The sequence below is a fragment of the Hirundo rustica genome, chromosome 13, assembly GCF_015227805.2.
Source record: "Hirundo rustica isolate bHirRus1 chromosome 13, bHirRus1.pri.v3, whole genome shotgun sequence".
Lineage (NCBI taxonomy): Eukaryota > Metazoa > Chordata > Aves > Passeriformes > Hirundinidae > Hirundo > Hirundo rustica.
The window spans coordinates 6533971-6558517 of record NC_053462.1 but is presented as its reverse complement, the minus strand read 5'-3'; the positions used below and the strand labels follow the sequence as shown (position 1 = coordinate 6558517).

The window sequence follows — 24547 nt, the reverse complement described above, 5'->3', positions numbered from 1 at the left end:
GAAGGTAAGCATGACTAATGAGAACTGTTAGAGCACGTTAAAGCAGGCATGTGCTGGTAGTTCCCTCCCCAGAAGGAGAGGCAGACATCACTCCCCTCAATTATTCTTACCTCCTTGATGAGGGCACCCATATAGAGGGCACTGAGTGGTGTTTGTTCTGCTGGTTTAATAACTACTGTATTGCCACAGCACAGAGCTGGAGCAATCTTCCATGCAAACATCAGCAGGGGGAAGTTCCACTGTAGGAAAAAAAAGTTGATAGATGGAAAAATATTGCCGTGGTGTTTTGTTTTCAAGATGTCAAGCTGATACCTCACTTATTTCTCAGGCTGATCCTCAACATAAATCTTTCCCAGCACTAAGCTAGGATTTTTTTTAAAATTACTGCCATTAAGAAAGCAACAACAGTGACTTCTTAGTTCTTTCTCTCCTGTTCAAAGAAATACAACCCCCACCAGCAATCTCCATAAAATAAAATTCTGTTATCTCTTAATTTTTTAAGTCACAACTTTTAATTTCATTTACCATTTTGCTATTGGCACTTTTAATTCCCCCATGAAAATAGGTCTTGCTTCTGATACATTTGGAAAGAACTGTTTGTTCATGCTGAAGCAGTTTTGGATGTAAATTTCATATCCCTGAATGCATCTTAAGATATAAAATTTCCACTCAAAATTATATAATCCTTAATTGATGGAATTACAATAAAAAGCCCATAAACGTCAATGTTCAATCAAAGCATTTAATTTTCTTGAAGACTTCTTTCTGAGAAATCTGCATGGAAGATGTTAAAAGGACAGTAAGAAACAAGTTGAGAAACTCTTTGCTGCTAAAAATTTTGTATCATGATGCATTATAAAATTTTGTATCTGATGCACTGCAACAGATGATGTAGTAGTGAATTATATTAGTTTGATGCACAAACATGCTTTGGTAAAGATAAAAGTAATGAGCCTTTTGCACCAAGGCCTGATCCTAGCAGGTTAAGTGGATAGTCCTGCCGATTTTAGTGAAAATGTCAGAGTTATAAAATAATTGTGTTTGCACAATCACTCTTGCAAATGCATACAACAGTCTCTTTTAGAAGGAGAATAGAAAATATCAGTCACAGAGTCAGCCACTGGCCAGAATGCGTTGCTGCCTGATGCATATCAGCTGCCACTCTCAGACATCTCTCTAGCCCCTGGCTAGCTTGAAAAAATACACAACTGTCTTTCCTTCACCGAACACCCAATTTTTTACTCGCTCTGTTGTTTATAAACTCCGGAGACAAAGTGATGTTTTAATTCCATCTCCAGTACATAAACCTGGGAGGGGAGCTGTCGGGCCAGCAGCGTGCTAACAGCCTGCACGTCTAATGGCATTGCAAGGAGAGCCGCAGCAGTTTTATAGGACACTATATAGCCCTGTTTATGCTACAGCACTGCCAAAGAGCACGTTTTGATGGAAGCTGGGATGTGAAAGAGGATGAGGAGTTCAGTGTTAGACTTGCTGTTTAATTTTATTTTTGAATAATGCGTTTGCTCAGGCAGTGGTAGAGCACACGCCTGGGCCTGGGCTGTCCTCTGGGACTGGTAGCGTAGAGGAAATACGGAACAGATCAGCAGTGGTGTTAGAATAGATGGGTATGACAGCCATCTTCAGGCTTTGGAGGACAAACCTGAGGGAAGAACAAACATCTATGGTAGATGGCTGGGTACCCTGAACAAAGGTTTGCACATCTAAACTAAAGGAATCCTGCTTTTGGCATGGTCCTCAGCCTGTGGTCTGTCAGTTAAATTCAGTGAAACGAGCATAAGAGATGTCCAGCAACGCTGGGGTTAGATATTGGGGTTGTCATTTAGCAAATGCTTATCTGTGTGCCTGGCTGAGGAACGGGGATAGAGCTGTGGAATCTTTCATTCATAAGGACCAAGTTGGGAGAGTGTGTAGGTGTTTGCAGGATGGCTGTAGCCACAGACTCTGAGTCATTGCATGTTCCTCTGGGTTTCTGCCGAGTGCCAAACACAAAAGCCACCCCTTAACAAAGACATGAAATAACGACAAATATAAATGGAGGAAAGGGCTTAACATTGTTAAAGTAATCTTTTCTGGCTGCTCCTCTTGTAATGGAATTCCTCCGTGTTTCTGTTTAGTGGCTTTGTGGTAATGTGAACAAAATAAAAATCAACATCAACAAATATTTCAGAGAATGGCCTGATTAGTCCCCCAGTGTATTGTCATGCAAAAAAGCTTCCACACAATATTTTAATAGCTAAATGTAAGCCTCCCATTGAAATTTCTGCTAAAGCCGGTTAACTGCCTCTTCTGAAAAAGTTACCCTCTCAGTGCAATTCTCATGCAGTGTTCAGCAAGATTTTATTATGAGGGTGTCTATTGGGGTGCAGGGAGAGTACTGGATTTGAAGAAATTATGTGTTTCTCTCTCACAACAAATGAAACAAACATTTCATGTCTTCTATTAGCTACACAATGTTAATTGTAATGATATGTCTCCTGGAGTTTCCTTTTCTCCTCCAGCCTTGTAAAAGAAATAGCAGGAAAGAATGGAATTAAAATACATCACATTCTCCCAGGAACTGAGGAGCCTGATAAATCACAGTAAAAACTAAATAAATAAAGAGACTACCACAGCAAAGCATCAATTTTCCATAAGTTGTGTGAACATCCATAACCACTGACAGCATATTAACACTGTGTTTTGCTTTGCTTGTTTTAATCATGTGAATTCTATGACTTGAGAACTTAACTCCTAATAACAGAGCCTAAACCCTATTAGCATGTTCAAATAAGCATTTGCAGGGAGGCTGTTAAAGATATGTCAACAATATGAGCTCAGCTTTTTTCGTAATGGAAAACACACATAGCTGAGGACCATGTTTTATGTGTCTTTAAAGAGAGCTGGTTCAAATGAAAATAAATAGAAAGCACTAGTAGAGATACTCACAGGGATGATCTGTCCACACACTCCGATGGGTTCATGTCTTGTAAACGTAAAATAATCTCCATCTGAAACAGATGAGCATGCTTACTCTCAAGTGCAGTTTGACTTGGCAGAACAAAAAAAAAAAAAAAAAAAAAAAATTAAAATAGAGGGAGGGGAAAAAACTGTAAGGATCAGCCTTTGATGGCAGTAAAAGAAATAAAGAAGTCATGGAAGTGTTTTTTTGTGAGACAGCATGGGAAACCTAAGTTCAGGAGCAACCCAATTGTTCTTTCTATACAACAAAGGAAGCAGGCTTCCCATCAGAAAGTAACCTGCTTTGTTCCTTGGCAAAGAGCTGTACTGCACATAAAATTGCAGCAGCATGGAAGCTCTTATTGGCCTTAGCTGATTTAAGGATGAGAGGAATGAAGAGTCACAAAGGCAATTACCTGAAAGGCATGAGTGGAACACAGCAATATAAAGGTGTATCTACAACCCAGTGTGGAGTAATGGAGTAGCATTCAGCTGCCTCATCTGCCATTGAGGACACAGGCAGTGTGAAGTGATGGCATGATGTACTGCAATCTCTACATGTGGAGTGAAGAGGGAAAGTGTGTGACCTGTGTCACTGAGCATCATGTGCTTCCTGTGGGCTGAAGTTACACACACAGGTTTCTTCCCAGTTAACAAAGAGCCACAAAGAGACCTGCTGTGTGGGGACCAGCCAAAAGATCGGTTAAGGTACTGTCTAACCAGGAGCTTTGTTAGTGTGCTCGGCCTGCATCTGTGCAAAGTAGATTTACTGCACCTTTGTACTCCATTGAGTCTTGTAGCTGTATAAACTAGCCCAGACTCAAACTGTCTCTGAATTTAGGTCAGATGTTTTTCAGTGAGGCTACAGCTGAAGGAAGAGCTATGCTAAAGGCATGAGCTGAATGTGCCCCTTGGCCTGTGGTGCTTGGTCATCTAGAAAAACTCAAATCTCTTAACTTGGGAAAATAATTTCAGCTAAGTATGTAAGAATGATGAGGTTACCTAGGCTTAATGGCAGGAGATGATTTACCAGGATAAGAAAAGGTTAGACAGCGGAAGGGAGTAAGAGGAGGAGGAGGAGAGATTACAGGGCTTTTGCTCCCATTGTTCTGTCTGACACAGGGTATGTGCTTTCCCTCCCAGGCTGGGCTGGGAAGTGGCCACCCCGGCCTCTCCCCCCGTTCAGTCCAGAGCTGCAGCCACTCTTGTGCAATATTGGGGAAGGGCCTGACTTCACAATGGAGAGTGTGTTTTGGGAACCTGCTGCAATATCCTCTAAGATATATCTGGTAACAATAAACAGGTTAATCCTTAAAGTTTCTTGGGTTTAAGAAAAGACTTCAACTTGAATTTGATTAGAAATAACTTACTGTCAGGTCTGCTTATTTCTATCCATCTACTTTACAGGATTTGCTCTGTAGAAACCTGAGCTAGAGTAGCTAATATGTCAGCTGGGGGCCAGATACAGAATAATTATGAGAAAGGTAACAATAGTCTGCAGCCAAGACAAGCGACAGAACAGAGAAAATAAAGGAGGGAGGGAAAGGGAGAAAAGAGATTCAGGAAAAGGCAGAAGAAAATAGTTTATCAGTTGGTTTGCACTGCATTGACAAAACGTCGTAACATTTTGATCTCCAGATGTTTGACAACTCCCCAGTGGAGATGAGAGTATTTGTGCCACAGACTGAGATGGTCAGTTTGGTTTTCCAGGTTATCTTTCACAGATGTCAGCAGTGGTTCACAGACCACAGGAAGATTCATCAGATGCAACAGAAGCAAAGTAGAATTCAAAATACAGAGAAGTACATACAAGCAAAACTGTCTAAGTGCTCAAGAGGTACACAGAGGAGTCAGCTAAAAATACCAGCTTGTACTCGGTAGTACTGTGAGAGGTGGGTTCTCAGCCAGAAGGATGGTGGCAACATAACAGTAACACAGTTACATTAGCACTGTCTGACTTTAGATTGTCACTGCATAATCACTGCCACATGTCTGCGTGCTTCATCACACGGAGTTATAGATAACCTGAACCTCTTGCCAAGGCAGACAAACGGTGGTTAATTCTGCCCAGCGTAGGCAGAACGTTCTTTCCGCAGAGCGGTGCCTCCCATGCAGAGCTGCTCTCCCTGCTGTCTCCCACTGCACTCTAGACAGCTGCCCTTTTTGACACCTACTTCCAAAGTTCATCATCTACAGATTTTCTGACAAGATGGGATTTTTGAGGTTGCTTTCTAACAATATCTTTGGGAACATACGTGACTTGAAGTTATTCAGAAGCCTTGGATGTCTCTGGACAGGCCAAAGGTGGATCTAAGAGCCACACTGTCCATAACGCAGAACAAGCTGTTACCATGACAAAACAGCTCAGGAATTAAATGAGCTCAGTTCCTTTATTCTAAACAGTGAGCATAGAAAGGTCCCTTGTGCTTAGAAATTATACAGGAGACTTTTTAAATGTTTCAGAGTTTTAAGTCATGCTAATGGCCCTTGTTCTAAGGTGCTGTGGCTATGATTGTTACTCTTGTCCTTTACTAGCTGGCCTCCAGAAGAACATTGCCTGAGCGGGGCCTGACACTGATCCCACATCCAATCTAAAATTTTGTGTTAAAAGGGTTTTTTTAATATACTCAGCTGAAGTAAACTGACATTCTTCAGTCCTCACTGATATTAATAGAGCAAGATCAATTTGCAGCTGCTTAGCACCTGGCCCAAAGACTTTCATTTTTTAATCAGAAAGCAAGTCCCATTTATCCAGGGATCTCACTTTGGGACAGCAATATCTTCCACAGATGTGTTTGCTCAGATTTCCATCAGGAGTCTCCAGCACGAATATTTTATTTGCATAACAACCATAATACAGTCCCATGCCTCATATAGCAGGACACGGCAAACAAGTGGGTGAGGAGAGCTGAACTGGTTCTTTAAACTATATCATAGCATATATTGCTTTAAAGATACATTTCTGCTTGCATTCAGTTTATTAGTTTAACAGTTTCTGGCCTAGCCTCATTCTGTTTTAATTTAAATCATCAAGGCTTTACGCATGGGAGCAAGCAAAGGGCAGTCTGAAGGTTTTGTAGCTCTGGGACCTAAAGGAATGTGACTGTAAAACACACTTCTTCTTCTACTTGTCTATCAATTGCCTGATTTTATTTTACAGGAAAATAAAACTTCAGCAAAAACAGCAGCAACAGAAGATTGTGAGGTTTCAGATTTATTAGCACACTGAATAGAAAGACAAGATTTAATAGTGGGGTTTTTTTGTTTTGTTGTCTTGTTTATCTTTGGTGAGCTGATGGTAAGTGAACTTAAAGAGCACTGCTGTTTAACACTGGCTTTACCCTAAAATAGCTTCATGAGAATGATGAATTTATGGTGTGAAAGCAGAGGAATAAAGAGAAGTGTTAAATGAAGAAGAACTAATTGGTCCCCTGAAGATCTGTGAATGGACTTATGATTCTACACTACTGAAAATGTGTTAGCACAAAGTTTGCACTGAGGAAGGCATGCTGAAAATGTGCCTTCCTTTCACCCAGCATAGCCCGTCTTACTGAAAAAAAGTCAAGTTTTATCCTATAAGGTACTTGAAACCAAGGATAAGCAGAGAATATTTATTCTCCTTAATCTGGCAGTGCCTTTTGGTGGCTGACCTAATTTCTGTGTACCTGTGGGGCTAAAGAGTGAGAAGGAGGAATTCACTGACCAGGGAGAAAGAGATTAGGGAACAGGAAATTTGCTGAATACATGAATTTATGGTGTGGTCTGCACTTTTGTATGATTAAATGTGAAGTGCAAGCAGCAAAACTGGGATTTACAAATCTCAACCTAAATGACTGTGGAAAACTTTGAGTCCTTGCAGGAATGTCTACACCTGAAATATTATTGTCATTTCTTTGGTGAAAATAAGATAGTGAAGATCAGTGGACACTGCAATTTTAATAAGGTGAAACACCCAGATGGGTAACACTGCAAGAAGAGTTACATGACATTTCCCTTCTGAATATTCTGGAGGCACATTTTCAATTTATCTGCTTGCCTCAATTGGTTAGTTTGGTGCTTTGCTGTAGAGAGGCGAGTGAGTGCACTGCAGATCCTGTCACACAGTGAAACACCAGGGAAATATCTGGGCAACAGCAACGGGCATTTACCCCTGAGTGTGCCCTCCAGGCATCACTGGGTAAAGTGGAGTAAACGTGCATGTGCAACGAACACGTGCGCCGTGGAGCCAAAAAGAATCCACGTAATGAATGTTCATTCTTCTTAATGTTTTTTCCAGAAATTTATTTTATGCAGGTGAAAGATGAGTACACTTATCTTAATGACTGCACCTACATAAAATAATTTTCTGCTATTTTGCCATGTTGTGTAATTGTAGCACTTGGTACATCTAGTCCAGACTGCAAATGAATATGTTTGCATCAGACAGGGCAGCCTGTATTTGTTAAACAGCTGGGAGGGAGGGGCAGGAGGAAGATATTTGTTAAATAAAAAAAATGGCAAGGATTTTTTCAAATCTCTTTAGCAGAAGAATAATAACATCATAATTTCCTAGCATGCATGAAGGTTTATCTCATGTATACAATATAAAACTCATCCCACTGAATAATTTGAAGAAGGACCTAGAACAAAATATATCTCGTATGTATGTAGTTCTCTATAGCAACATTAAGAATGATCTCAAATTATAAATTGAGATAGATCCGGTGTTGGTCCCAGGTAAAATTATTTGCATAAGCAGTAAGAAGACATATACAAACAAGATCTATACATGATGATACTGTTTCTTAAACAGGCACCCAACACTTTTTTCATTTTTCAGGCTTATACCTTGTCCATTTTTATACATGTATCAATATTTAAACGTAGGTATTGACGTATCTCCTTCTCAGATGGATGCATGCCAAAGAAACCAAGCCCTCCTCACGCGTGAATGTGGGGCAGAACAAGAGCAGGGCACCTAGTCCTGCCCTTACTGACTTTCCAACATCTTCTTCAGCAACACACTACACACTGTAGGTGCAACCCAGGCTTCTCCTCTGCCTTCCACGAAGCTGTGAGCTACTAAGCTTTAGTCCGGCCATGAGAAGGTTTAGGTGCATAGCTGTGCTTTAATTCCCCTTACCTACAGGAATGGTCATTCCATGGATTTTGTCTGCCCAACCAGCGTAATACCTCAGGGTTTTTATGACTCCTTGGAGATCTACATAGAAAGCTTGCAAGAATGGTTTGCCACTGTTCAGTGATTCCATAGTCTGCAGGACAAGAAAAAGTTAAGAGATGTAAGTATAGTAACATTTTTAGACTATTGTACCTATGTATTTACCATCTTAGCAGTTCATGAACCATGACAAAGATTGTAATGAAGACCAATCAGTTGCACCTCGGTGCAATTTTAACCCAGAAGGTTCAGAACAATTATCTGATCCCCTTTGTTATTTCTTTTTGCAAATGTGAACGAAAAGTATTTTCCTTGAAAAACCCAAACAGTTTTCTTCTGGAGTATCCTGGAATGGCTGTGATTTTAAGAACATATGTGTGTGTTTGTCTGTGCGTCTGTCTTGTGGGTTTATGCATGTATCCACATGCATGTACATGTGCCTTTGTGTACTTTGAACCTAATAGCCACTGTGTTTGGTCCAGATCTATAAATGCTGAATTGCTTTAATCAGGAGCCAAGATAAAAATGCCTGTCAAACTGGGTTCTGTTATGTTAATGATAACAGCTGAGAAGGGGCTCTTTGTAACCCTGTATTAATGATCTGAATCCATAAAGAGAAGAATGGACACATCCCTCTTTATATAATTGATGTGAATATAAAAATTTCTCTATATGGTTGCCAAGACTCCTGCTGAGGTCTGAGATATCTATACTGTACAGCCAGTTTATTTATTGCCATCAAATAAACAAACTTTCCTCTAGGGAAGCTCATAAATTAACAAGCTAATGTCTTTATTTTTTAGTTAATATTCCTATTTTTAAAAGTATCTTATAAGCTATCCTCTTAGGGGTTCCTAAGATAATTTAGCAAAAAAAATCCAATAAAATATCCTAAGATGTTGAGCAGCTTAACTCATTCTCAATAGCTGTCTAATAGAAATCATTAAGAACGGGCAAAGGACGCCCATGTGTAACACACCAACCATCAAATGAGTTTCTATAGAGAAGAATGGAGGCCTAATTCTGCACTGACTTATATCCCCAAGAGCAATTAATGGCACTGCCTGCAGGGCAACTCAGTAAAGAACTTGGCTCCAGAAATAAAAATTAAATGACAGGCAGAGTAAACTTGATTTGCTGTGCACTTCCTTCTCCCCATGGCGATTTTACAGCATCCACTGGCGGTAAGATGATTTAAGTGTTGACAAAGCTGGAATTAAGATGTTCACGGGCTTAGTTCAAAGCACTTGACATGCGGAAAACAACATTAACAATGCCACCGCTCCGATGGCTTCATCCGAGAGCGAAACGGAGCCGCACCCGCGTTTCGTGTCACCAGCTGAGTGTCCCTAGCACCTCACCTGCCCTTCCCTTCCCATCTGCACAAATCATCCCAACCTGCCAGTTCTTATTCCAGGAGAGTTACAGGCGTGCAAGGCAGGCACGCGTGTGTGCACACCCTGCTTTTGTGTGACGTCCAATTTAAAGCTGATCTGAGCCCACTGGAAGCCTCTTGTTGGCTTTTATGGGTTTTGCATCGCAGGCAGTGTAAGTGGGCAGAGCCATTTCAGCCAGGAAGCCGCATGTGCTTTTCACATACAGTTCATATCAAGCCATTCATGAACAAATTGGCTCCCAGAATGTAAAACTCTCAATTGATTTGACTACTGATTTTTTTGTGCCACTTACAGCAAGAATTGCCCTGTCCCTTTCCACCAAGTCTGCCAGCTTATCCAAAAGATGGCCTCTTTCTGAGGCATCCATTCTCCTCCAAACAGAGCCAAGGGAAAAAGCCAGCCGAGCTGCCCTCACTGCCTTGTCTGTATCAACCTGGGAAGAAGGAAGAAGAATATTGAAGGCAGGTAAATAACACAAGCAAGCTTATGGAATTTGCTGTTATACAACCTTAGTTGCATGATGCGTTTTGTAACTACAGTAAATAATAGAACTGTCTAACAGTGCTATTCTGGACTGGTTGCTTTGATCTATTTATACATTTCTATTATCTGTTATACATTTAATTTATACATTAAACATATAGCCACTCACTGTGTATCATGGGATACGTTACCTTGTCAGCTTCCTGAATGTCACAGATTTGTTCTCCTGTTGCTGGATTATATACTGGGAATATTCTTCCACTTTCAGAATTCTGCCACTCATTATTGATGAAAATCTAGAAAAGGGAGAAAAGTCATCAGGTCTCCTGCACGAACAAGCAGTAACATATGTAACAAAAAATTCATGAGAAAAGCTGCAGATTCTAATACAAAATAATTGAAACCTATTTTTGCATGTGAAAATTACAGTTTTCAAGAGTTCAGGCTGAGGTCAGCCCCTGATGTCTTTCTGTATTCTATACCAGTGTCATTATAGAAGCAACATCCAAGTCTAAACATTGGTTGATGTTCCAATTTGGTTCAAAAACTGTAACAAATAAACTAAAAAAAGAAATACCTGTATCAGAGAAAAAGCCTTGAAACTGCAGGAGACAAGACAAGGATTTGAAGTAATCAGTCAGTTCAGTAAGTAAACATTTAGTCACTGATACATCCCAGTCAAGGCTGAATAATCTCAAACATCACAGTTCTTCAATACACAGTCAGTTAATTATGGCTACAGTGACGGCTTGCAGCACAAAATTAACTTGCTTATCTGCTAGGAACAATGGAAATTGTTACATTCTCTCAGTGCTGATATAATTTTAATTGTCAGGGGCAAACCAAATTTAAATGGTAAAGGTGCTGAAAACAGCTGTCTTGAGAAAGGTAATGAAAAATGAGTTTATTTAAAGTAGATTTTTACTGGGAGCTGCACACACGTCAGTTGAATTCTGCTGAATTAAGAACAGGATGCAATTATTTATTAGCAAGTATAAAGAAATCACTACACGAAAATGACTGAGCAAAAAGTTTTCCAGGTATTCAGACTCTGTCTTTTAAATCTTTTTAACAATGAAAGTGTTCAAAAAATTCAGGCAACATTTGGGTTCTGTGTAGTCCAGATATCAATGTACTTTTATTGGATTCCATGAAATACAACTTTAAATATGCAAGAGACTGTCCTGGCCTCGTTGAAATACACGAGAATTTTGCCCCTGACTCCACTGAAAGCAGGAGTTCACATGCAAAGACGAGGAATGTTCACCACCTGGGCTTTTTAAAGGTTTTTTTGCATGCAGGGCTGTGTTAATAAACACAGGGACCCTTTGAACGCTTGAGGAGTCTTAGTTCCAATCAGATACACAGGTAAGAGAAAGTGACCCATCTTTATACACATGAAGGCAAAAATACACCTGTGGAGTTTTCAGTTACCAGACAGGAGCTTGCTCAAACCTACTCTCCAAGCCAAATGGAAGTCCTGTTCCTCTCAGCAGGGCTTATTAGCTCAGGTTCAGTGCCACAGTAACTGCAGTGTCACAGCTTCTGCTCCAGAGCTCACTGGTGCCCAGCTCACTGCGGCCCTGGGTGAGGGGAACCTGTGCCTGCCTGGAAAAGACCCTGGCAGGGTAGAACTGTACACAGAAACCAATAATCCCATGTGCTTTTGATATTATGGATGTGCTTCTGTTGTGTTTCCTCCTCTCCCCTCTGCCTCAAACTTCAGCCTCTTTGCTGTGCACCCCTCCATCCATTCCAGAGCCTGTCCTTTCTTCATTCCCCCTTGCCCCCTCCATTTGGGTTTTCAGAGGTTGCTGCACTCAGGACCTACCACACCACTGCCATTGCTTTCCTTGCACACCCTGTTTGTGTCCTTGGACTGTGAGCTCCTCAGACTGTGCGGGTGTCTTTGTGCTCTGGGATGACACTGTTCAGCACACCCAGGTACTGGTCCCTGTTGGGACATTCTGGAGCTCACCCAAAATGAGACAGTGAAAGAATCACCATTCCGATCCCTACGGCCAACACCATAAGCCAGAATCCTCTGGTGTATCATTGTCACCTTTAGACTGTGAGTGAAGCAAAGAAACACTGAGATGTGTGACCTGTGTGGAAGAAGGATTTTACTTCATGCTTTCCACTGTTTTCTTAGAGTTAACTGCACCCAGGATGTCGGGGGGTGCTGAGGAGGGAGGGGAAAGGAAAAAAGCTTCCAGCTTCAGGAGCAGATGGCCAGAGAAGATGTAAGCATGTTTGTTTAAGGTGACAGGATGTACATAAACACATAGGCTTCTCATGTGAGCTGCACTGAAAGAATAAAGCAGTTTGGTTGAGTACAAGAACCTGAGAAATCGTGGCAGCCACAATTCAGTACATTTCCCTTCAGTACACTTCCCTTAGAGAAGTGGTCTGTTCTTTTTAAAATAGATTAAAAAATGTTAACTCCATTCTTCTGTGATTAACACCTATCATCGGGTTTGCTACTACACAGGACATATATTTGATCATGAAAAACGTTTCACCATAGGAATGAGAAATAGTGCCTTGGAATTACAAAAGAGTTCTGCATTTCAAGCTGGCTGGAAGGAAAAGCTGTATGATTTTATTGAATGCTCCATTTATCCCTCTGACTTAGAAAAAGAACAGTAATAGTAAATATTTCAGATAGGACATGGGAAGGATCTATTTGGCATAAAGTTAGAGCTGAAAGCAAGAGAAATTGCTACTGTTAATGGTTAATGTTAGTTTCTTCCTGTTCCACTTTCTATAAACAAGGTATTGCCTATACAAGCTCATTACTGTAAACTGAGCACATTTAAATTGGCAGTAAAATCAGAGTATTTACTCTAGTGCACAAATAAAGTACCTAGTCCCATGTTTTGGAACAGTTTCAAGTCTTGAAATCCAGCAGCTGGCGGCTTTACAAGCAAAGCCTTACACTTAAATAATTCACTTTTGAAAGTTTTAGGTGTTCTGTGTCAGGTAGTACCATTCAGCAGATATTCCTACCACCGAGACGCAGATTCTTTTGCAATAAATTTGCATTCACAGGGGCTTTTATAACTCTTCCAGCACTACTGACTCCAATGGCTGTTGATTAAACGTATATATCCTGTACATTTAATCTGACTTTCATTATGGCCACTTCGTAAAAATGCCATGAAATGGAGAAGTGATGACACATTGCAAGAAAAAGGAATCCCTGCAAAGCCTCAAATTGGGTTTTTTTCTCCCTTATTTATAGTGACCATGGTAAAGGCTAACTCTAAATCAGGGAGAATATTTGACAGCAAATGTTCCTATCTATGGATTATATATAACCCATCCTAAACACCAGATAAAAAAAGGGGTAACCCTAGAAAAAGAAGGGCTTGCTTCCATGTAAATCATGCTACAAATTGGACAACACCCAGTGAGTTCATTGTTCAACCTCAATTGTGAAGGCTATTCACATTTACTATTCCCCTGGAATCAATGTTAATTAAGGCTGACTGGGGCTATAAATCAGCCTTTGGTTTTTACAACTTAATTCAGCATTAAGCATATATATGTAAATAAAAGGTAACTGATTAACCACTTGAGTTTTCCAGGAGTTACTGAGGTAATTTGTTTTTGTTTGAGTCCTAGTGTTACCTTTTGTGATATGCAGTGGGGAGAAGAAAAAGTCTATAGTGTGTCATGCATTTGCTATGTGGTATTGTGGTAGTTAAATGATCTGGCCTGTTGGGTGCTATCAATAGCATTGTGCCAAAAGGCAACGGGAAGAAGGGAGCACTTGAAAAATCCTGGAATACGCAAACATTTTGTTTGCCGTTTACTCTCAGTAGAGGCAGTAATGGCAGTAACGTCAGAGCAGGAAGATAAAAGACCAGCTCTGTACTGAGGTGTCCCAGTCAGTGCAGCGATTTAGCCAAGGCCTCCCATACAGGAGGAGTGTGGCTGTGGTCGTGTGCAGTGGGCCAAGGAGGAAACCAAATACGTTTTTTTCCCCAGTGATGCCAAAAGGGCAGCAGAGCAGGGCAGCAGGGGAGCTGGGGGTGCAGGTGCTGGGCTGTGTGAGGCTGAGCGGGGTGGGAGGGGCTGTTCCCAACAGCACAATGTGACAGGCCTGGGTGGAAGCTCCCAGTTGCTCCTGTGAGCATGATGCCCCTTGGAGTGTCATCGTTCTCATGAGATCTCATCACACAGGTCTCTGGGCAATTTCTGTTCCTTTCCAAATGAAAGATGGAGAGGGCATGGATTTTCCTAAAGAGAACAGTCACATCCCTCCTGGTACTGACAGTAACTTCTTGCTCATAGACACATGTTCTCATGAATTTTTGCTAGAACTAATGGTCCAACCGTGTCTTAACTAGGTTCAAGTCCTGCCTGTGGCTAATTATATATCGCCTCTGTTGACAGAGTTCCACAGGGCTGATCAAGAAGGCAATCTGTCGCATCTTACAGGTCAAGTGACTGCTCAGAGCCTTGGAGATGCCTCATCATACCGACAGGTATACAAAGGAAAAGTAAACTCCAAAGTTACCATGTAAAAATTCCAAGTTACTTTGAAACTGCTGACAGGCATTTGGAAGAAAATCATATATTGCATTTTGCACAAGACCTGCAATTTCACAAGCATTACACATTGAGTTCAACAGCATTTTGGATGCTCATCAGTTTTGAAATCAAGCCAAGAGTCAATGTTTTTAGCATAACACAAAGCAAATTTAGCTTTGCAAATAAACAACTACAATCTCTTGTTTCAGTAGCCATCCATCCCAGCTGGCTTAGTAATAATTAGCAACTTAATGTTCATTTTAAACCATGCAGGCAATTGGAGTGGTAAGTATTCAAAGAGGAAGGGATGTGAACAAACACAGGGTGGACATTCTGATCTGCAGTGCAGCAATAGCAAAATTTAGACCAGGGAAGAAAATATATTTTGTGTTTTCATCACTATTTACCAGCAAGGAAATACTAAACAACTATCGTTATGAGTGTGTGTATAAATATAATTAATTAAAATAAAGCACAGAACTAATATCTCCTTTGCAGCTCTTAGTTGAAGGAACTTTAGTTTCATGGCACTTCAAATTTCCTCTGCTGTTGAGCCAGGGGCTAGCCCTGCATTTGGGAATGGAACTGATTTTTACATATTCACTGGGGATTCTTGCATGCTCACTGCCTCTCTCTCTCTCTCTCTCTTTTTTTTTTTTTTTTTTTTTTTTTTTTTTTTTTTTTTTTTTTTTTTTTTTTGGATTGTCTTTCCTTAAATCATACAGGGAAAAAAAAAAAAAAAAAAAAAAAAAAAAAAAAAAAAAAGATTTTGGGCTCTCTTAATTCATAAGAGTAATCAACACAGGTGGCAACAATGTAACTTTTCATTTCCTTTCTTGAAAATGTTCTCAAATGATGTGTGAGTGAAATGATGATCTACATTCTTAATTCGATATTGCTTAGTGATGATGTCATGAGACATTTTCTTCAGGCTCCCCAGCTGTTTAACTAAGAACTTCAGGCAGTGGACAGACAGTGGCCCACCATTCAGCTCTTTGGAGGTGGAATTATTTTCCCATGGATTTAATAAACAACGTTTTTGTGCTATTGCAGCTCCAGAAATGTTTTTTGGTACAGGAAGAGGATTTTAACATCCAAATAATAATGGCTTCCCACAGGAGATTTGGTTCTGGATGAATGGAGGAAGGAATGGGAATTTCCTAACTCAATTGATTTAGTAGCTGGTTATAGTTTCATTCCATCAAAGATCTTTTTTTCATATGTGGCTTTTTCCTTAGAGAGCTTTTGACACTAAATCTGCTGGGATGGGGGAGGGGGCATCAGATGCCAAAGTACTTTACAAGAGAATCACAGCTGCTTGGCCCTCAGCATCTTCTCAGAGCTGGAGGCATTAGGAAGTACATAATGGCACTTCTCTTTTGGGGGGGGGACTGACAACAATTTTAGAGGCATGCAAAAAATCCAGCAGCAGCATTTCCCTTGGTAAATACTGCATAACGTCCCAGATACTGGGCACCTGTGCCTCAGTCTGGTCAGGAAATTTCATATCCTTTCCCATCTCAGCAACTTCATTTCCTCTCCTTGGGAACATTTCAAGAGACCTAATGATTAGTACGATTGTAAGGGAATGAACTAGGTGGGATTGCCAATCAGAGGTGCAGCTTGTTTATTTTCACAGGCCTTGTTTTCCTTCACTTTTATGGCTGTCTTGATACAGCAAATCTCTCACATTCTAGAGTGTGTTGTGAGGCACTCCTGGGAGTGACTGGAAACCAGCAGCTGGCTATGGGATCAGCGAAAACCTGGTTTCTAAGAAGACATTAAGGAAAGCAAAAGCCAATGCCAGCAGTCCACTGGCTGAATGACCGGCGATGCATCAGCAGCGCCATTTAATTTCATTTTTGAGAGGATTGTTCAGGTGACCAGCACAAGTCACAGCTTCATGCTGACAGTTCACAAAAGGTGGGAAATGGGCTTCAAGGCCAAGCTCCCCAAGCACTGTCAGTGCAGAATGCTGCTTCTGTGCCATGAAGGAGCCCCTCTGGGCAGCACCAGCAGCTGTGCTGCTTTCAGGGATACCCCTGCACCAGCCAAGGCAGCCTGGCTGCTCCAGCACCCCAGCCCAGAGGGTTCCCATGTCATTCATTACCTCAGAGCAGAGTCATCCTCAGAAGTTACCCAGATTTGGGTTCTTTAGTGAGATGCCTCACAGCTGTGGAGGAACTGCAATTGTATGAGAGTAACAGTGAACTGTACAGGAACAACTTCGCACCAAATCTAATTCAGGCAAGCAAGCTCCCGTGGGCATAGCTGGTTTTCAGCTACAAGAGGTCCAGAGCAGAACAAAAGGAAAAATCCAGCTGGTTTCAGTGGGAGCTGAATCAGGCCCCGGTGGAAGAAAAGGAATCAGTGGCAACAGCCTCCAGAGGGATGTTTGTACTGGGAAACAAAGCTGTTTCACTGGAAACTTGACACATGCTCTAGAGCCTGTGAGGTCTGAAAGGCCAAACAAAACCAGAATATGTTGATTTTTCTTTTTCCTCTTTGGCTGCTGGGTTGTCCCTCTCTCTCCTTACTTGCACCCCCCACACTGTAAAAATTAAGAAAGGGGGGAAAAAAAAGAAAAAGAAAAAAAAAATTGAAAACGAAAAGGAAAAAGAGCTCTGTTCTAAAGCTGTGTGCTGTCGCATGCTTTTTTAAACTCTCGTTTGGACCTCAGAGTCTGATGGATAATGTCATGGCTTTTGGATGTGGTGTACCATAAATGGGGCTTTCCTTCATAAAATCAGGCTTGAAATTGCATTCAAGTAATCTAGAGTGCAAACTTGTGATTGTACTGAGAAGGCTGGAGAATTTTAAACCTTTACAAATATAGTACAGCAGGAGGATCAAAAAAGTGAAATCAGAAATCCAATCCCAAGAAGTGAGTGGGGCTGCTCTGGTTTTGCTGTCAGTGCAGCAGCACAGCCAGCTCTGGTACGATTTTGTTTGTGCAAGGCCAGTCCTGTGCCGAGGGCAGGTGTCTGATGAGGAGACCAGGGTGTTTGCCTGTTGGGTGTAAATCCCAAGCAGCAAGGCCTGAGTCAACTCTACCAAAATTAAAGCCAGTGCTTCATACCAACGGACTTTGGATCAGAAGGCAAGTGTTTGAAAGAGGTGAATACATCAAGGTTCAGTGACATTTCACCCTGTGTAAATTAAGTCAGGCTTCAGTGTGGACAGCATGAGCTGGAGGAGGATTCCCATGATGGAGCCCTAATGGTGGCAGGAGCTGGGTCTCTTCAGCCCCAGAGAGGTGGGGGGAGAGGGCAAAGCAGGACCTGTCTGCAGGGGCTGCTGCCCTGTTCTGCTCACCTGGATGTTGTTCAGGTGCTTAAAGGCAGATAGGGCAAGACCCCACTGAGCCAACTCACAGAGAGAAGAGCTTTAGGGAACGGTTTGCTAGGAAAGGGGTGTGATGGGAGGAGAAACCAGAGGAATCCAGGGTCTCTGAGCAGCAAATGGAATCAGAGAAAGGGCTTGAAGCCTCCCGTCAGTCTGCTGTGAAAGTGGAATGTAACATGATTTTTTTCTCCCCTATGTCCCACATCCCTCACACCAAATGTTTGACCTGCCTGTCTTCCTGTCTTAATTAGTCTTCTGTCTTTCTGGGAGTTGGGTCTGTTCTTCTGCAAATGGCAGCACATCAGACAGGGGAAACCTGTCATGTTTGTTTTCTAAGCTGTAGGGGGTACCCATTTGAAAAAACTCCCGGCTTATCTAAACATTTTTGTTTGTATGATTTTGAATTAGGAAGTGTGAGTAATTAGTTAAGAAGATTAAATAAGTCTTAACAACATGCAGTAGCGTGCTTACTTTCCTCCTCCCCCCAAGTATTTCCTGCACAAAACCCAGGCTGCCAAACTGTGATGATACCCTTTTCTATTTTAGTTTCTCACTGTGCCACATGCTGATACAGCATCCGTTATTTCAATTCAGTCTCATTAAAAGGATTATTTTGCGCCTGGTTGTTCAAGAAAATTAATCTAAAGAGAAGAAACTTCAGATTGTATTGTCTTTGAACTATACCCACCACAAACATTTTACTCCTTTTGGCTGCCTTATTAAACCTGTGGGAAGAAACTTTTGTTGCAGCACATGAAGGCTTTCCTCAAAGTAATTTTTACTTTTTTTTCAGTTAATGAAGAATTTGTCTGCAGTTAGTAGAACAATACAGGAGCAATAACATAGCTCAGGTAATATTTCATGTATTCCTAAGAAACTAACTCCCAAGCTTTACTTATCCTTTCATCAGCAGGACTCTTTAATTGCTGGAGAAGAACATTTGCTCTCTTTAACTGCATCAGAAAACATTGCTTGTGAAACCAAAATGACTGAAAAATTTACTGTGCTTTCCATTTTCACTGATTACAAAGACAAGCTATCACTGGATGAGTTGGGTAACAATGGCAGTGGCTTTTATGGAGTATGATCCTTGATGTCACTTATTGCACCTTAAAAAGTGAAATAATGAAAGATTTTAAAAAATCCATGAAATCGAGAGTGGAGAGGAGGAGTATTTGTTTACACAATCAATTCTTGGGCTGTCACTGGGCTTTAATGAAGTTGTGGCTATTAAGAACTTGATCCTGGAAACCCTTCCACAAGCACTCATTTGAAATGGTGGGGTTGAGGAGGGGTTTGTACAAACAAGACTCGTATTACTCTGTGTAGTTCTGTGTTTTGCATTGTTTGTGCATTGCAAGTCTTGTGTGCTCCTTATGTATGACAGAAAACGGTGGGGGCTATCTGTACATGGGAAACATGCTCTGCCATTTGGAAGAATTTAATCTCCCTTGTAGGTAACTGCCATTTTAAATGTTCATCACCAGGAACAGTTCTTAGAAATTAGCTGTGCTGCATAAATAAATACTCCTCCTAGGATTTCAGACATTATAGACAACACAGAAAAATACAATGAGCAAATTTATTTTGACTTAAAAGCTCTGCCTGAGAAAATTACCTTATAACTACACATGAGAAATTGCTGGAATGTCAGCTTCATTTGCAGTGGCCCCTTATGGCCTGATCACCCTCCCTGGCACGATAAATCACTGGCAAGATCCTTACCTTAACACGTTTGATCTCAGCTCAGCAAGACTTGGTTTTGATGTGAAGAACTCCAGATCTGTTAGGTCAGAGACAAATAGCAGAGCCACTGACCTGCAAAGTGCTAAGTCTATATTAGACCCAAGTGAGCAGCCTTAAGCTCCTGAAAAGTTTGCCTTCGCTTCTACTTTGCATCCCAAAGCTTTTCAAATATTACTGTTAGCATGTTTTGTTAATGATGCCAGAGGCATTTCCTTTTGTGCTGTTCTGCATGTACAGAAGCCACAAAAAGCACGTGGTGTGAGAAGCATTAGCTTGGATAAACTGTTAGAATTATCTGCACTTTAGAGAGACATGAAATAAAACTCATTATTTATCCATTTCTTTACTTAATTTACACAAATAGCTTGCACTGGCCTTTTTCTTAGCAGACCATGCCTGCTGATATCATAAATAATGATATTCACCAGCACACCCATTAAGATGATGCAAAGTGCCTGTATGTACATGTCTGTACATACAGAAATTCAAACTACTCCTAAAAAGAAAAAAACTCCGCTTGTGACATTTACATTCAAAGTCTGAACTTGCACAAAGAACAGTTTTGTGGCCACTCAGTTTTGCAGCCTTGGTTTGAAAGTATTCCTTTTTGTCCTGGTTAAACAGTCACTTATCTCTACGATAGTAAGCAGGAGTGTTAGTCTACCAGAAAATTGGATGTTCTTAATGGGCTTTAGGGGAGAATAGCTTTGCATCATCAGCATTAAGTTAAATCACATTAAGTACCCACTTACAACATAGGGATTACCACTTATGACATCTTTGGTGAAAGCCTTTAAAACAAATTGTTGTGTTTGTTAGAAGAAGCTGTGAGATAACAATTCCCAGAAGTCTGATTTATAAATGCTTTTCCTCTTCAAGAAGATGCAAAGGAACCCAACACCTCTCATTCAATGCTGCAATGAAATCTCTCAAGCTGGAAATTCTTTTCAATAAAATGTCTTAGAAAATACTAATTTATTTACTGTAGAATATTCTTCTGGAGAGAAGAAACCGTTAAGACTTCCTTTACTCAGAGTTCAGTTCTGATTTTTCCCCCAGTCCTTTCTGTTGATTAAGTCATGCCTTTACACACAGAAAACTACCATTTTTATTATTCATAAGGCTGATTGGGGAGAACTGGCTTTAAAGTGTCAAAGTAACCTGCTGTGCTTGGATACCTGACAGATTTACACCTCAAAGAGCACTGTGGTTCTAAGGCTAAAATTGGATGTGGAGCGTTCTTGCAAGAGCCAATTACACTCTCAACCAAATAGATTGAGGATATCCTCAACCTGAGGATATACCAAAATAATGCCAATGTTTGATAGAATTTAACATTTTTGTATATGACTGGCAAGATATTCTCTATAGAGATGAAGGCCTGCATGAAAAATGAGCTCTTTTATTTAGAAACAGACTAATGAGTTCAAGTATATATGAAAAACATGACCCTAAACTTTTGCCAAACATGCAGTATTAAAACAAGTGGACTAGGGCAAAACCATAACCCAGTTTTACTGAGCTTTCCTTAAATGAGCAAAGTGTGCTGTAAGTCTTGTCAATAAAAAGCCTTCCTTAAAAACCTTGAATACTCATATATACAGTCCAGAGATCCCCTCTCCCCATTCCCTTTAAAATTCATGTTTCTTTTCCCCTTTTTAACCAAACTCCATTTTTCTCCACTGGAACCCCTTGTAATGATGCCAGACTGTGGGCAAACCTCATTAGTTTCCCTGCTGTCTACAAGATAGGATTTATGATTGTAGTGAACACAATGACACATGATCACTAAATGGCTAAAACCGCTATCAAGACCTTAATCTGAGAAATTTTTCATCCAAACATTGCAAGTGTATTGGTGTGTAAAGGTATGGAGCCCAGTATTAATTACAGCAAGCATATCACCCAGTGCCCCACTTCTGCAAGGAGCACATCAGTGATAGCTGTCTGTGAAGGTTCACGGCATGCAGCCTTTGGCAGGTACCTGGTATAAGGTATGTGATATTACCAATCCAATCCAGTGAGTAATAACTGAATTCCCCTGGGACCTGGCTGAAGTCAGATGTTGCTATTCCTGGTTCACTGCTTTTAGTCTCCCTGAAGACCATTTAGGCAAACAGCTGGAAGAGCTGACTACAAAGGTTCCCAATCACAGGGAGCCACTCCAGGAAAGCAGGTAAAGGCTTCTAACCAGGAAGCAAGTTATCAAAGGATTTGTCCTGTTGCTCCCTCAAGGAAAAAAATTAACCAAGACAGGGAACAAGAGCATGAACACATTTGTGTTGCATGCAGAATCCAGACATTGAAAGCAATTGTCTTGGCTGATGGGAGGAAGAGCTGTGCTGCACCAGTCAGTGGGCATGTTCTGCACTGGGCTCCTGCTTGGCATCTAAATGGAAGAGCCTTCCTTCTCCCTCCATGCTGAAGTGCCTCACTAAAACTAAACCTTTGAGACGTGACTAGAAGCAATTCCAGAACTGGAGTTCCAGTACTGTCACTGCTTTGCAGTGATGGAATATTCCTTCTCCTAAAGAGCGATACAGAGGGGAACAACATCACCAGCTCCAGCTTCATCTCACCTCATTATGCAGATCTTGCAGCAAGGAGGGCACTGCCTCCCTGACAACACTCAGTATAACAAGAGAGACAACTCCTGATGAAGTGACACACAAAGAGAGCAAAGAGCACAAAGAAAGGGGTCTTTTCATCTATACTGTGTGTGCATGTACAGTGAGCATACAGAAATGCAGACATGCATCCACAGGTAAACACCGGCTCCAAAATTCATCTGTACTGCCATTTCCCAGAATACCATCTAGAAAAATAGAGGCTTGATCTTCTTGTAGTCTGGCTGGTTTAGCAAGAGATCCTGGCTCTGACATTGACCCACTGTCTGAGTTAGTCATGGTTACACTCCCACAAATTTAAACTCCCCCATCTGTGAAGGAACCTTGTCACAGTTTTACAGTGAGGCTGAATCAATTAATGCCTTCTGAAAGATGTGATGGAGTAGAATATTAACACTTGCAGTTGAGTGATGCCAGCTAAAAACATCTTTAGTAATGTAATAAATGGATTTAAAAATCACTATCAAAGGGTTGGACCACAAAGACTCCTAGGCCATCATCAGCATAGCTATAGCACAATTAGTGTTAGTCTTATATCACTATTTCAAATGAAGAGTGAAAAAAGCAGAGCTTGATTTTCACCTCTTAGGAAAACAGCATCCAATAAACATCACTAAAGAGAAGAGGCCGTTAAGTAGCGTGGTAAAGAAAGTGTGATAAGGACAACAAGAGGAAGACCAACAAAATGTCAGGCACTGATGGAAAAGGAGGTAAAGGCTTAGCCAGAGGTCCTGAAAAACAATCGTGCTTGTTTCTCAAGGTCCATGCAGGCCATTCTAGTACAGGACTGCTGCAACAGTGTGTCGCAACTGAAGCAACTGGAAAAAACCAAAAGTCCCTTGATTTGGAAGGTAGGTGGTAATTTCTTGCTAGTTTTGAACAACTCAAGAATAAACTATTTCTGTTACAGCTGAAAAGAAACATAAGCAAATGTAAAATGCCTATGTTATGGTAAGCTTTGAAAATATCCAGTGGAATCAGCACTGTGCTTTTATGTCTGAGTGCAAAGAATGTTTAAAATATACTCCAAATATGTTTCAGATAACAAAATGAAGTGGTTCCTTAAAAAAAAAAAAAATATATATATATCGATGTATCCACCTGTCAGTTACATAAATGCCTTCTCAAATCAATTTGACAATATAAAGAAGTATTAAACCCAGTTTAAAATTAAATTCTTTTTCAAGGACATGTTACACTAGCAGAGTTGGAAAATAAAAGTGAGGTGCAGTGTCATGGGAAGTGCTTTTGCAATTGAGCTGAAAAGACTACAGAGTTTTTCACCTAACTAGATCACAATTTTCATCTAGGTCATCGTATAGTTGGGAAATAAAAGCGCAAGTGCCTACAAACCAGCCTAAGAAAGCTGAGTGCGAAAATCGGTGATCTGGACCGCATCACAGGAAAAAAAACAGTGTTTTTTGAGCATAAGGGGATGAGAATTATCAGAGGCACACCACACTTTTTACATGTAAGCTGTGTAGGGAGGACAAGTCGGGCTGCAGAGGGGGGAGCAGCTCTGTGTGCAACGCTTTGCGTGGGCACTGCTTGGAGGAGAGAAATAACACAAAATGCGGACCCACGGATATAGAAGCAGCGTAGATCGTGAAGGATAATAGCAGGAGTGAGGGACTGACTTCTAAATAAGAGCAACTGAAGTGACACTGAAGTGGGACTGAAGCGGAAAAAGAGTATGAAGGCAGTAAGGCTGGTGCCAAAATAACTCTGCATTAGTTCAGTGAAAGCTGCACTGAAATCATCTGTAGAGAACAGAGTTTTCTGTATCCTAATGTAAACAACATTTGACATAGTCCTGTCAAGGACTAAAAATTGTGTCTGAACCCCTGAGAAATGGTTACCATGTAAATAATTCCAGCTTCATTGCAGGAGAGAAACACATGAAGAAGCCATACTCTCTGGGATACTGAACTTCAAGAAGCAGATTTTTTTAAAAAGAGGAAGTAACTTAGAAACTCCCTGCTTGAAGCTCGGAAATTAAAATCGATAGAATCAGCATGGAGGCTTAAGAATGTGAAAGAGTCAAAGAAGATTTGCATTCCCAAGGCTAAAAACGGGAAGCACAAGCAAGAAAATAAACGGGGTGGCAAAGAAGGAAGATATGAGAGGAAAAGTAGGCTGGAAAACACAAAGACTGAAAACACAAAAATTAAAAATTGTTACTAAACATACTAAATATTCTGAAGAAAATTACTGGAAAGGTAACACAAATAAAACAGCCAAGAGAAGCCTAAATTACATAAATAAGCCTATATGGGCTACGGGAGAGTCACTGG

General features: G+C 40.9%; 1 protein-coding gene across 2 annotated transcripts in view; it reads right to left on the bottom strand.

Moving 5' to 3' along the window:
• Positions 1 to 24547, bottom strand: part of ALDH1A2 (aldehyde dehydrogenase 1 family member A2) — a 54417-nt gene that overhangs the window by 20859 nt on the left and 9011 nt on the right. For both annotated transcript variants that reach the window (XM_040077454.2, XM_040077453.1), the window contains 5 exons: positions 10188 to 10292; positions 9806 to 9946; positions 8081 to 8210; positions 2947 to 3008; positions 111 to 239 (listed from right to left, as the gene is read on the bottom strand). In XM_040077454.2, coding sequence (XP_039933388.1) covers positions 111 to 239; positions 2947 to 3008; positions 8081 to 8210; positions 9806 to 9946; positions 10188 to 10292 — 567 coding nt within the window. The remainder of the gene's footprint in view (positions 1 to 110; positions 240 to 2946; positions 3009 to 8080; positions 8211 to 9805; positions 9947 to 10187; positions 10293 to 24547) is intronic.